The following is a 14,034-nucleotide window of genomic DNA, read 5'->3' as shown; positions in this document are numbered from 1 at the left end:
GCTGCAGGATCGTTTGGTAAGGTCAAATGTTACTGCTTTTTATATTTAAACTTTATAATATCAAAAACGTACTCACTTTGAATTCATATTCAAACTGTTTTCAGAGCAACTCTGCAGATATTATTCATCACTACACACACAACACTTGGTGGCAAGTTCCTGGTGTGAATGTTTGACTTTGAGGTTGAAACAACATGAATGATTTGTTTAAAGATGTTTTGATTAAAATATTGAAAAGTACCTTTTTCTTTCAAATCCAGGTGTCATGTCAGTCCTGTGTGTGAATATGGTGAGAGCCAACATGTTGCTGAGCCTCTTCTTTCTCTCAGGTGAGCTGTTTGTTCTCTCACTTTTATTTGGAGACATTACTTGAATCATTGGAGTGTTTGTGTCACTGGGTTTGGTCACCACCGGAGATCAGGCTTGTGTGGCATTAAGTGGAGATTGTTATCTGCTTCTGGTAAAACAATAAAATTACCATTAACAGACTGTACAATGAAAACAGCCATAATGTAAAATATAATTGCTGAAGTATATTTTGTCTTTCTCTGAATGAATATTGTTTGAAACATTTTGTTCATCATGATTCTGGTTTACAGGTGTTTTGGCTGCTTGTACTAGGAGTTCAGCCCTCTTCATTACTGCACCAGAGAAGATGGAAGCACTGAGTGGATCTTGTTTGCAAATCCCATGTTACTTTAGACCTGATCCAGAAGACAAGTTTGACAGCAGCAGAGAAATCTTTGGAGTGTGGTTTAAGAGTGACTCAAGATTTGAACAGGATCGTAGCAATGTGATTTTTAACAGTAGTGGGACAAAAAACATCTATCCAATGAGTATTACTGGAAACCTGAGTGAGAAAAACTGCACCACTTTATTTTCCAGTTTAATCACAAGTTACACAAACACATACTACTTCAGGATTGAGAACGACCCATTCAAGGCAACAGCTGTTTATGATCCTCTTCAAATAACAGTTGAAGGTAAGAGAGTTTTGTTTCTGTCAGTCAGTCTATAATGTTATTGTTTAGAATAAACAAGAGTCAATAATACATTTTAATTTTGTTGTGTCATTTCTGTTTGACATTAAATGGTCACATTATGGAGGAAATTGTGTGATTGTAAGATTCTGTTTCAGCTTTGGCATTTAAAAACACAAATTAATGAATTTAACATGATTTCTTTGATTATTTAAATCTGTATTTGATTTGAACCCACAGATTCTCCTCGTCGCCCCAGAATTGAGATCTCAGGTGATCTGAAGGAGAAGGAGTCTGTCACTATAACCTGCTCAGCTTTCACTCCCTGTCCACACTCCCCTCCTAAACTCACCTGGAATCTCCAACAAGACTCTCACAACAAAATAGAGGAAAACACAAATGGGACCTTTACAACTAAAATCCAGGAGACCATCACTCTGTCAGACCAACATGATGGATACAACATTAGCTGTTCTGCCACATATCCTATGAATGAAGGACAAGATGTCAAGAAAGCAGAGGAGACAAAGACTCTCAGTGTTTCATGTAAGACAACCAGAGTTTGTTATTGGATCCTGTCAGCACATGATAAAAATAAAGGATCTTATTCAGGCTCTGATGTTACTCTCATATCTCACATCTCTGTCACATTTTCCTCAGATGCTCCTAAAAACACCTCAGTGTCCATCAGTGCATCAGCAGGTAGCTGGGTGAACCTGACCTGCTCCAGCAGAGCCAAGCCTCCCGTCAGCAGCTTCACCTGGTTCAGGAACAGCACAGATGGACCAATGAATGTAGCTGAAGGACACTTTTACAGCTTTGATGCGACAGATGGTGGAGATTATTGCTGTGTGGCCACAAATGATCTCGGTAACAAGACGTCATTATGGGTTCGTTTGGCTGTTGCAGGTAAATGAAGAACTGGACTGGATTGGCTCATTTAATCTAACCTGCTTTCCTTTGTTTTAGGTCCCTGTAAAGTACCACAACAGACTTGTTACATGTCTACATTCAACCTCGGTTTTCTTTCAGTCACTGAGTTTTACTGTACTTTTCTTTTTTGATGAACAGAGAACTCTGTAATATGGGGTCCAGCTCTTGGAGGGATTATTGTCATCATACTCATCTGCCTTGCAGTCTGTGTTTGGTGAGTATCAAACCTACGTTCATGGTGAGGGTATGGATGAAGATGTGATGTGTCTGTTTTGTTCATTTCTACACAAACAGATTCCTCATGTTTACATTTTTGCACTGTTTAAAGTGACCGGCTCTGAAACTCTAAGAAAAGGGAACAAACAAAGAAGTTGTTCTGTGACTTAATTTCAACAAAACTTTTTTCTTTTAATTCCACTGATACACATCCAAAACTGTCTGCTTCAGTACTGAGTCCTTGTTATTCTGACAGTTCTCTATTGCTTCCAGGTGTTTTAAGTTGAAACATCAAAGTCCACAACAGACTCAGGTGAGTAAATACTTAACTTCTTTGTACAGTAGTGAACTGTTTCTTGTGAGTATTTGCATCTGTTCACAGTGATTGTGTCTTCTGTGTGCAAGTAGACAATCTTTGACAGGTTACTGAGTGGGTTCAATATTAAGAAACACAACAAATGGGACAAAACAATCTGTTAGCAACACAGTGGTTGGATAATGTTAAGCAATCACCCTCCAAAACTGTAAAACAGACACAGTAGACAATTTATTTTTGTTGCAAAATTGGTTTAATCTGTTAACAGCACAGTAGCTAAAAGCAAAGCTGTGGTGATGAATAGTTGGTTCAAACCATGTTTTGCTCGTCTTTAGTCTTTTTATTGTAGACTAGTTCTTGAATCAACCGAATAATGACTTCAAGTCTTTCCTCCTAACTGTGAAATATAACTAATGAAAATCAATAAATGTTATAAGTTATATCAGTTTATTTACTTGCTCTACACACTGACACAGCGAGTCTACCTGCTGTGGTTGAATAGTAGTGGCCCAAGAGTCAAACCCTGGGAGACTCCTTCACCCAGATTAATGATCACTGCAAAACAGCATCGCCATGTCCATGAAAACTAGTGAGGATTGCTCCAGATAATCATAATCACTTTACTTTCAATAATATTAAAGGTCACAGTAGTCCAGCAGCATCAAAGCTAATTATTAACCATAATCAGTATTTAGATTTATGTCATTTAACACCATTACCAGTGCTGTGCTGTGGTCAAAAACCAGAGTCAAATTTGTTATTTAGTAAACTTTAGTATGAAAGGATCCAGCTCACAATATTTCTTGTTTGATTCATTTTTCAGAGTCAAATCTACGATGAGCTGGCTCTTCAAGTACCATCCAGCATACCAGAAGAAAACATCCACTATGGAGAGATCGACTTCGCCAAGCGCAGACCTGAACCGTCCTCTGACTCAGCACAGGACAGTGGACAGCAGCAGGACACAGTGTATGCACAGGTCAATGTGTCCAAGCCAGCAAACAGCTCAAGACAGACTGTTGACGGGCCAGAGGATCTCTACGCTCAAGTGAAGAAAAAATGAGTATTGTTTTGAGATCATATTTGGCTTGGATTCATAATATAGATTCATTTTTTACGTATGCAAAATGTTTTATGTCAGTTAATGCAGAAAAGACACTGGAGCCTAGACAAGAAAATGTCATCTTCACTGCCTAAAGTTAGATAAAGGGAAGCTCAAAACCTCCACACCCTGCGGCTCAGATAGTGTAGTATATCGTTGAGTAGTTCATCAATTAAATCCTGATATAAACTGTACGTTCACCGTTCTAAATTAATGCGTGATAGCCTGAATCTAAAGTAAGTGCTGGCTGGCTACAGACACCTCAACGTTAGAAGTTATTTAACTTAATTTACACAATAAATGTATTTCAAGATCAAAAGTAAAAGTAAATTGCATATATTTACATGTAAGTACTGAATATACTGTATAATATGGGTTACTTCATCTGAAATTAAGCATTTTAATGATTATCATATCCAGGTTTTTCTGTTTTTTTTATTCTGATAAAATAAATAAATTTAAACTGCGCTACTTGCTCTGCTGCGGCATGCACTCTGTAAAGTAACTAGTAACTAAAGGTATAAAATCAATGTAGTGGAGTAGAAAGTACAAGTGGAGAGGAACTATAAGGTAGCAGGAAGTGGAAATACTCAAGTAAAGTAGTACCTCAAAATAGTAGTCAAGTAAAGTACTTAGGTTAATGTACTTGGTTTCATTCCATCACTGTTAAAAACTAGTCAAGAGCATCTATAAGACACTTGAACTTACAATTAATTACAAGTCACATCTATAATGTTTTATGACTGTTGATATCAAGCAACAAACTAAAGGAAACTGCAGTTACAAAACGTACTACAGATGTGGTTTTCATAGAACGTGAGGATTGATCAGCATTTCAATGTAAATTCCTCCTAATGTGAAATACGTCTTTCTGCCTGGAGGGCAGATGTTCTCTAATGTTTCTTAATGGAGGAGAACATAGAAACAAATCCAGCTCTGTGTACAGTTGGGTTGCTTTTAGGCACCTTCTCATATAAACATTATTCTTCTTCCCCTCGCTGGTGATTCTTTGTGTGCAAAAATATATATTCAAAAGTGACAAAAAAGAGAGTCTCAGATATTTAAGATGAAGCGCTTTTATCACTTATCCTATCATTTGTGTTTGTATATAGACGACTGAAGAATTCAAAGCATTTTGTTGTTGATGAATTAAAGTGTGTAAAAGAGAAGTGGTGGATGGTAAACTGAGGATGTCATGTGCAAAATAAACCACTTAGACACTTAATGTTTCTGTTAATCCTCTTTATGATTTGACACAAACGCAGAACACTTTTTACAGCTGTGTGCTGCAAAAGTGAACAAATCTGCCTCTTTTTTCAAATCTTACTTCTGATGTGCATTTATTTGTTTGGTTGTATTTTGACAAAACCACAACAGGATTGGTCGCCTGATCCAACAGAAGGAGCCTCACCAGCTCTGTCTGTTGCCTCGATCAGTGTTTTTTCTTTGGCTCTGTAAACTGTACATTTGTTTAAATGTCACTATTGTATTATAGTCTCATGGTGATGAAGCATACAAAGCATTGCAGAGCAGCAGTGAGAAAAGCTCAAAACGAGTTACGAGAACTCTGTGGTCTCGTCTTTGGGGTTGAGTAAGTTGAGGCATTAGGTGTGAGGTAGCAGTACTTTATATATATAACTTAGATGAAAGAGGCCTGTGTCTGTGTGTGGCTAATAACCCAAAGTGAGAATACTAAAGGGGAGTGGTGGGATGTAAAGTGATAAAGTTATAACAGAGCTCTGAGTAAAACCTGAGAAGTAAACAGGGAAGTTGGTTTGCTGCTTCTGTCTTCAAGTCCTCCACACAGCTCTCTGCAGCAAAATGTCTTCATCATGTGCTCCACAACTGTGTTCATTGTCCATGTATTGACTATGTATTCTTATTGAGAAGCATCTCTGCATAAAGGCCCAGTTTAAAACAAGACAAGGTCACACTCAGGAATATTAATGAGCTCATTTAATCATCTGTCTGGAGGGACGCACAATGTTTTCAGCCATCTTGCCTTCATCAGTGTGTACAAATGTGTGTGTACTACCTTTTTAAGGGTGCCAGGTCAGTTAAATCACTGACTCCACCCAGAGTGAAAAACATTAACCCTAAAAGTCAGTCATTGCTGAGCCATAAAACTCAGAAGAAATAGTTTCTGTCAGGGTATTTCCCAAAGATACATGTGGTCATTTTCTTCTGCGTTCATGATCATTTTGACATCTAGAAAATGTTTGGAATCAACACTCTTATCTGTTGAGGGAGACGGTACATGAATTTAAATATGAGAAGAACCTTGAAAGCTCCTCTTCATTGCCTGACCACATCATAAACATATCATCAATGAATCTGGAAAAATGCTCGATATATTGACTGTTCTTGTTGTTATTGTGAATGAAATCTTCCTCAAACTTGCCCATGAACAAGCAAACATATGCACGAGGAGAAGGGGAGCCCAGCGCTGAACCATACTGCTGTTAAAAATAATCGTCTGGCCTTTAACTTGTGATCAACATGATCTTAATCTGGGGGAGTTTCTCACATATTTGTCTAATAAAACAGTCTGTCTGTACTGATGGTCTCACATCATTCTCCTTTGTTATAACAAAATGGTTGCACAAAATTAAAAACAGCCTTTATGTCTACATTTTATATCTACTGGTCACCCAAATCATGACTACATGTGTACACGTCACTATTGTTGTTAATGTAACATGAACCACAAAAGGAGATAACACATACAGGCTGAGTGAGTCCTATGATCAAAATTATATTTCAGAATAAGTCATTTACATTCTGATAAGCTGATGACTTCCTCACTTAGATGGGGTGAACAGGAAGAATGAAAACTTCTCTTATTTCTGCACCATTTTTGTCGCCTGTCTGAGCAGGGACCTGTTGCTGGGTCTGTTGCAGGCTCGTTTGGTGAGGTCAAATGTTTCTGCTTTTTATGTTTGAACTATTGAACTCAGAGAGGTTTTTATTTTGGTTGTTTTTTATGAAAAGACATGATATATTGTGTTTGTTGAGTTTTGGTTTAGCATAAATGAACCTCAAAGAAATGAGAAGCTGCTTCGGCGACATTTTATTTGAGCTGTGATATCATGAACTCACTCACTCAGAATTCATATTCAAACTGGTTTTCGCGCAACTCTGCACACATCATTAATAATGCAGTGACATCTGGTTGTTCATGGCAAGTTCCTGGTTTGAATGTGTGAAGTTGAAGTTGCTCCAAAAGAACATGAATGATGCTTTAATTGATTGTTAATGCAGATCAATCAGTGCTGTTTTTAATTGTTATGTTTCTCTGTGCTGCAGAAATGACTTTAATAAAATATTAACTTCTGGCTCTGAGTTTTTGATTAGCAGTGAGCTTTTTGTGCTTTAAGTCATGAGTGGTTCATACACCACCAGCTGGTCATGGCGACACTTTGAACTGCTCCTGTTCACAACTCCTCTGATCTAAATTCATCACTAGTCACCACCACCACAAACATGAAGAGTGATGCAGATTTTTGTGTTTGTGTTGGTAATTTTAGGATTCATAGTTTGTGTCAAAATCTTCTGATATCTTCAAAAAAGGCTGCATATCTCAATATAACAACCAACATAAAGGTCATATCATTACTAAAGACAAAAGAAATAGTATGATTTGTTAGTTCCCTGTTTCTGAAAATGGAAATCTCATTATTATTATTATTATTATTATTATTATTATTATTATTATAGTAGAAGCGTTTTTTTTTTCTTTCTTCAATCAATTTTTCTTGCTTTATATATACATATATATGCAGATGAAGGAGACCTGTTTCTGTGTGTGGCTGATAAACCAAAGTGACAATGCTAAAGAGAAGTGGTGGGATGTAACCCTACAAAGTCATGAAGAGAGTTCTGAGATAAACCTGAGAGCTAAAAGTAAACAGGGAAGTTGGTTTGCTGCTTCTGTCAGCAAGTCCTCCACACAGCTCTCTGCAACAAAATGTCTTCATCATGTGCTCCACAACTGTGTTCATCGTCCAAGTATTGACTATTTATTCTTTGACTGGAACACTTTCCTTCAGTTTCTCTTTGCTAACAGATCATCCAAATCTTTACCCCCTGTGACTCAGTTTCCCTTAAAATACCTGATCACTCCAGTATTTAACCTAACAGTCCCAACTGGTGAGATTTCAGCTGTATGAGAAGCAGCTCTGTGTGAAGGTCCAATTTAAAACCTCATCTTTTGTGATAATCAACAGTATTGAAGTTGTTATGGTGCTGTGGTTTCTGTCTCCTTTTATTAGTGTTTTATGTGTTGACAGTTTGTTCAAGGAACACCAACCTCACCTGCTCGATGTGTTCGTGTCCTGAAGAAGATCAATATTTCACCCAAGTAGATGAAAACAAAATGGTTAAGCATGTCACGGAGAATGTCGTAAATAAGAGCTTGAAAAACCACTGGGGCATTAGTAAGGCCGAAAGGCATCACCTGATACTCAAAATGTCCAAGGGGGGTGTTGAACGCCGTCTTCCACTCGTTGCCCTCCCGAATGCAGACCAGGTGGTAGGCGTTCCGAAGGTCGAGTTTTGTGAAAATCTTCGCATGACAACGTGGCTTGAAGGAGGGATCTATCAGGGGAAGTGGATATTTATTCTTCACTGTAATGTCATTGAGGCCTCGGCAATCAATACAGGGGGCGAAGGGGCCCATCCTTCTTACCCACAAAGAAGAAGCCAGCCCTGAGGGGAGACGAGGAGGACCTAATTAAGCCAGTAGCCAGGGAGTTGTTGATATATTCCTCCAATCGACACTATCGATGATTTCCAGAGATGGTTAACGTGATGGGTATTGTGCGATGAGTTACGGAGGCCAAACGGTGTCCATCAAGGGCGTTTACTGTCTTGGGGGTGTTGAGGGTTTCAACGGGGATGCGTGTTTGTTCTACCATGGCGGAGTCAATGAAGCTGTCGTCAGCACTGGAATCCACAAAAACATGAGTGGGAATAGACTCACATGACCACTGGAGGGATGCAGGTAGATTGATACGAACAAGAGGGCTGGAACTGGAGGAAGTCGGGCTCACCAATGTGCCCTCTTTCACTGGCGAGCCGGTCCTTTTGGCTCCAGATAATCATAATCACTTTACTTTCAATAATATTAAAAAAAGGTCACAGTGTAATCCAGCAGCATCAAAGCTAATTGTTAACCATAATCAGTATTTAGATTCAGATCTAGAAATCATCGTCATCAACAGTGAATCTAGAGAAATGCTTGATATATTGACTGTGACAGATATTCTCATTAAGGATGAATTGCATTAGTTCACTGATGAACCCAATTTAAAACCTCTCATCTCTCCTGAAGAACCAAACTACTCGTAATAGAACACAGTCTATATTCTACTTGTCGACATTTTATATCTACTGTTCACTTGAATCAAACCTACATGTGATCAAGAAGTTAAAATGTTAATATAATATGTGCTACGAAAGAAATGCAAGATGCTGCAGTGAGTCTCGTCTCATCTGCATTCTGATGAGCTGAAGACTTTCTCACTCACAGTGTGTGAACAGGAAGGGTGAAGCCTTCTCTTATTTCTGCAGTATTTCAGTTGCGTTAAACAAGAAGTTTGTTTGCTTGTCTATCACAAAGTCTGAGCGGGGACGTCTGTTACTGGGTCTGTTGCTGTTCTGCTGACATTCACAAATTCTTCTCTGTTTTAGCTGCAGGATCGTTTGGTAAGGTCAAATGTTACTGCTTTTTATATTTAAACTTTATAATATCAAAAACGTGCTCACTTTTAATTCATATTCAAACTGTTTTCAGAGCAACTCTGCAGATATTATTCATCACTACACACACAACACTTGGTGGCAAGTTCCTGATCTGAATGTTTGACTTTGAGGTTGAAACAACATGAATGATTTGTTTAAAAAGATGTTTTGATTAAAATATTGAAAAGTACCTTTTTCTTTCAAATCCAGGTGATGAGTGTCATGTCAGTCCTGTGTGTGAATATGGTGACAGCCAACATGTTGCTGAGCCTCTTCTTTCTCTCAGGTGAGCTGTTTGTTCTCTCACTTTTATTTGGAGACATTACTTGAATCATTGGAGTGTTTGTGTCACTGGGTTTGGTCACCACCGGGGGTCAGGCTTGTGTGGGATTAAGTGGAGATTGTTATCTGCTTCTGGTAAAACGATAAAATGACCATTAACAGACTGTACAATGAAAACAGCCATAATGTAAAATATAATTGCTGAAGTATATTTTGTCTTTCTCTGAATGAATATTGTTTGAAACATTTTGTTCATCATGATTCTGGTTTACAGGTGTTTCTGCTGCTTGTCCTGAAGATTCAGCCCTCTTCATTACTGCACCAAAGAAGATGGAAGCACTGAGTGGATCTTGTTTGCAAATCCCATGTAACTTTAGACCTGATCCAGAAGGAGAGTTCAACCGCAAAAGCAAAATCTTTGGAGTGTGGTTTAAAAGTCATTACAAAGGTGAAAACAATGTGATTTTCCACAGTAAGAACAAAGATAACATCTATCCAATGAAGATAACTGGAAACCTGAGAGAGAAAAACTGCACCACTTTATTTTCCAGTTTAATCACAAGTTACACAAACACATACTACTTCAGGATTGAGAACGACCCATTCAAGGCAACAGCGGTTTGTGATCCTCTTCAAATAACAGTTGAAGGTAAGAGAGTTTTGTTTCTGTGTTATTATAAATAATGTTATTGTTTAGAATAAACAAGAGTCAATAATACATTTTAATTCTGTTGTGTCATTACTGTTTGACATTAAATAGTCACATTATGGAGGAAATTGTGTGATTGTAAGATTCTGTTTCAGCTTTGGCATTTAAAAACACAAATTAATGAATTTAACATGATTTCTTTGATTATTTAAATCTTTATTTGATTTGAACCCACAGATTCTCCTCGTCGCCCCACAATTGAGATCTCAGATAATCTGAAGGAGAAGGAGTCTGTCACTATAACCTGCTCAGCTTTCACTCCCTGTCCACACTCCCCTCCTAAACTCACCTGGAATCTCCAACAAGACTCTCACAACCAAATAGAGGAAAACACAGATGGGACCTTTACAACTCAAATCCAGGAGACCATCACTCTGTCAGACCAACATGATGGATACAACATCAGCTGTTCTGCCACATATCCTGTGAATGAAGGACAAGATGTCAAGACAGCAGAGGAGACAAAGACTCTCAGTGTTTCATGTAAGACAACCAGAGTTTGTTATTGGATCCTGTCAGCACATGATAAAAATAAAGGATCTTATTCAGGCTCTGATGTTACTCTCATATCTCACATCTCTGTCACATTTTCCTCAGATGCTCCTAAAAACACCTCAGTGTCCATCAGTGCATCAGCAGGTAGCTGGGTGAACCTGACCTGCTCCAGCAGAGCCAAGCCTCCCGTCAGCAGCTTCACCTGGTTCAGGAACAGTAAAGATGGACCAATGAATGTATCTGAAGGACACTTTTACAGCTTTGATGTGACAGATGGTGGAGATTATTACTGTGTGGCCACAAATGATCTCGGTAACCAGACGTCGTCACAGATCCATTTGAATGTTGCAGGTAAATGAACAACTGGACTGAATCTGCTCATTTAATCTAACCTGCTTTCCTTTGTTTTAGTTCCCTGTAAAGTACCACAACAGACTTGTTACATATCTACATTCAACCTCGGTTTTCTTTCAGTCACTGAGTTTTACTGAACTTTTCTTTTTTGATGAACAGAGAACTCTGTAGTATGGGGTCCAGCTCTTGGAGGGATTATTGTCATCATACTCATCTGCCTTGCAGTCTGTGTTTGGTGAGTATCAAACCTACGTTCATGGTGAGGGTATGGATGAAGATGTGATGTGTCTGTTTTGTTCATTTCTACACAAACAGATTCCTCATGTTTACATTTTTGCACTGTTTAAAGTGACCTGCTCTGAAACTCTAAGAAAAGGGAACAAACAAAGAAGTTGTTCTGTGACTTAATTTCAACAAAACTTTTTTCTTTTAATTCCACTGATACACATCCAAAACTGTCTGCTTCAGTCCTTAGTCCTTGTTATTCTGACAGCTCTCTATTGCTTCCAGGTGTTTTAAGTTGAAACATCAAAGTCCACAACAGACTCAGGTGAGTAAATACTTAACTTCTTTGTACAGTAGTGAACGGTTTCTTGTGAGTATTTGCATCTGTTCACAGTGATTGTGTCTTCTGTGTGAAAGTAGACAATCTTTGACAGGTTACTGAGTGGGTTCAATATTAAGAAACACAACAAATGGGACAACACAATCTGTTAGCAACACAGTGGTTGGATAATGTTAAGCAATCACCCTCCAAAACTGTAAAACAGACACAGTAGACAATTTATTTTTGTTGCAAAATTGGTTTAATCTGTTAACAGCACAGTAGCTAAAAGCAAAGCTGTGGTGATGAATAGTTGGTTCAAACCATGTTTTGCTCGTCTTTTGTCTTTTTATTGTAGACTAGTTCTTGAATCAACCGAATAATAATTTCAAGTCTTTCCTCCTAACTGTGAAATATAACTAATGAAAATGAATGAATGAAATAAGTTATATCAGTTTATTTACTTGCTCTACACACTGACACAGTGAGTCTATCTGCTGCAGTTGAATAGTAGTGGCCCAAGAGTCAAACCCCAGGGGACTCCTTCACCCAGATTAATGATCACTGCAAAACAGCTTCGATAAACTAGTGAGGATTGCTCCAGATAATCATAATCACTTTACTTTCAATAATATTAAAGGTCACAGTAATCCAGCAGCATCAGAGCGAATTGTTAACCATAATCAGTATTTAGATTTATGTCATTTAACACCATTACCAGTGCTGTGCTGTGGTCAAAAACCAGATTCAAATTTGTCCAAAAGGCCATTTAGTAAACTTTAGTATGAAAGGATCCAGCTCACAATATTTCTTGTTTGATTCAATTTTCAGAGTCAAATCTACGACGAGCTGGCTCTTCAAGTACCATCCAGCATACCAGAAGAAAACATCCACTATGGAGAGATCGACTTCGCCAAGCGCAGACCTGAACCGTCCTCTGACTCAGCACAGGACAGTGGACAGCAGCAGGACACAGTGTATGCACAGGTCAATGTGTCCAAGCCAGCAAACAGCTCAAGACAGACTGCTGACGGGCCAGAGGATCTCTACGCTCAAGTGAAGAAAAAATGAGTATTGTTTTGAGATCATATTTGGCTTGGATTCATAATATAGATTCATTTTTTACAGTCAGTTAATGCAGAAAAGACACTGGAGCCTAGACAAGAAAATGTCATCTTCACTGACTAAAGTTAGATAAAGGGAAGCTCAAAACCTCCACACCCTGCGGCTCAGATAGTGTAGTATATCGTTGAGTAGTTCATCAATTAAATCCTGATATAAACTGTACGTTCACCGTTCTAAATTAATGCGTGATAGCCTGAATCTAAAGTAAGTGGCACTGGCATCAGCTGGCTACAGACACCTCAACGTTAGAAGTTATTTAATTTAATTTACACAATAAATGTATTTCAAGATCAAAAGTAAAAGTTAATTGCATATATTTACATGTAAGTACTGAATATACTGTATAATATGGGTTACTTCATCTGAAATTCAGCATTTTAATGATTATCATATCCAGTTTTTTTTATTCTGATAAAATAAATAAATTTAAACTGCGCTACGTGCTCTGCTGCGGCATGCACTCTGTAAAGTTACCAGTAACTAAAGGTATAAAATCAATGTAGTGGAGTAGAAAGTACAAGTGGAGAGGAACTATAAGGTAGCAGGAAGTGGAAATACTCAAGTAAAGTAGTACCTCAAAATAGTAGTCAAGTAAAGTACTTAGGTTAATGTACTTGGTTTCATTCCATCACTGTTAAAAACTAGTCAAGAGCATCTATAAGACACTTGAACTTACAATTAATTACAAGTCACATCTATAATGTTTTATGACTGTTGATATCAAGCAACAAACTAAAGGAAACTGCAGTTACAAAACGTACTACAGATGTGGTTTTCATAGAACGTGAGGATTGATCAGCATTTCAATGCAAATTCCTCCTAATGTGAAATACGTCTTTCTGCCTGGAGGGCAGATGTTCTCTAATGTTTCTTTATGGAGGAGAACATAGAAACAAATCCAGCTCTGTGTACAGTTGGGTTGCTTTTAGGCACCTTCTCATATAAACATTATTCTTCTTCCCCTCGCTGGTGATTCTTTGTGTGCAAAAATATATATTCAAAAGTGACAAAAAAGAGAGTCTAAGATATTTAAGATGAAGCGCTTTTATCACTTATCCTATCATTTGTGTTTGTATATAGACGACTGAAGAATTCAAAGCATTTTGTTGTTGATGAATTAAAGTGTGTAAAAGAGAAGTGGTGGATGGTAAACTGAGGATGTCATGTGCAAAATAAACCACTTAGACACTTAATGTTTCTGTTCATCTTCTTTATGATCTGACACAAACGCAGAAC

General features: G+C 38.0%; 1 protein-coding gene across 1 annotated transcript; it reads left to right on the top strand.

Annotated features, from left to right (window-relative positions):
• LOC141014627 (sialoadhesin-like) lies at positions 1-12,763 on the top strand. The gene is made up of 10 exons (XM_073488501.1): positions 1-16; positions 261-329; positions 600-983; positions 1,221-1,526; positions 1,641-1,889; positions 10,458-10,763; positions 10,878-11,126; positions 11,289-11,364; positions 11,640-11,679; positions 12,505-12,763. Exons 2-10 carry the CDS (start codon positions 266-268, stop codon positions 12,742-12,744), a joined length of 1,914 nt encoding a protein of 637 aa, XP_073344602.1. The 5' UTR covers positions 1-16; positions 261-265; the 3' UTR covers positions 12,745-12,763.
• The last annotated feature ends 1,271 nt before the right edge of the window (positions 12,764-14,034 follow it).

This window comes from Pagrus major, chromosome 19 (assembly GCF_040436345.1).
Source record: "Pagrus major chromosome 19, Pma_NU_1.0".
Lineage (NCBI taxonomy): Eukaryota > Metazoa > Chordata > Actinopteri > Spariformes > Sparidae > Pagrus > Pagrus major.
Note: the sequence above shows the minus strand (reverse complement) of the source record. Positions and strands in the feature narration are given on the sequence as shown.

Bases quoted from the DNA above. Each gene is read 5' to 3' on its own strand.
- LOC141014627 (XM_073488501.1), top strand. From the start codon at position 266: ATGTCAGTCCTGTGTGTGAATATGGTGAGAGCCAACATGTTGCTGAGC. The intron at 330-599 runs GTGAGCTGTTTG...TCTGGTTTACAG, and splicing joins GAGCCTCTTCTTTCTCTCAG to GTGTTTTGGCTGCTTGTACT. The intron at 984-1,220 runs GTAAGAGAGTTT...TTGAACCCACAG, and splicing joins TCTTCAAATAACAGTTGAAG to ATTCTCCTCGTCGCCCCAGA.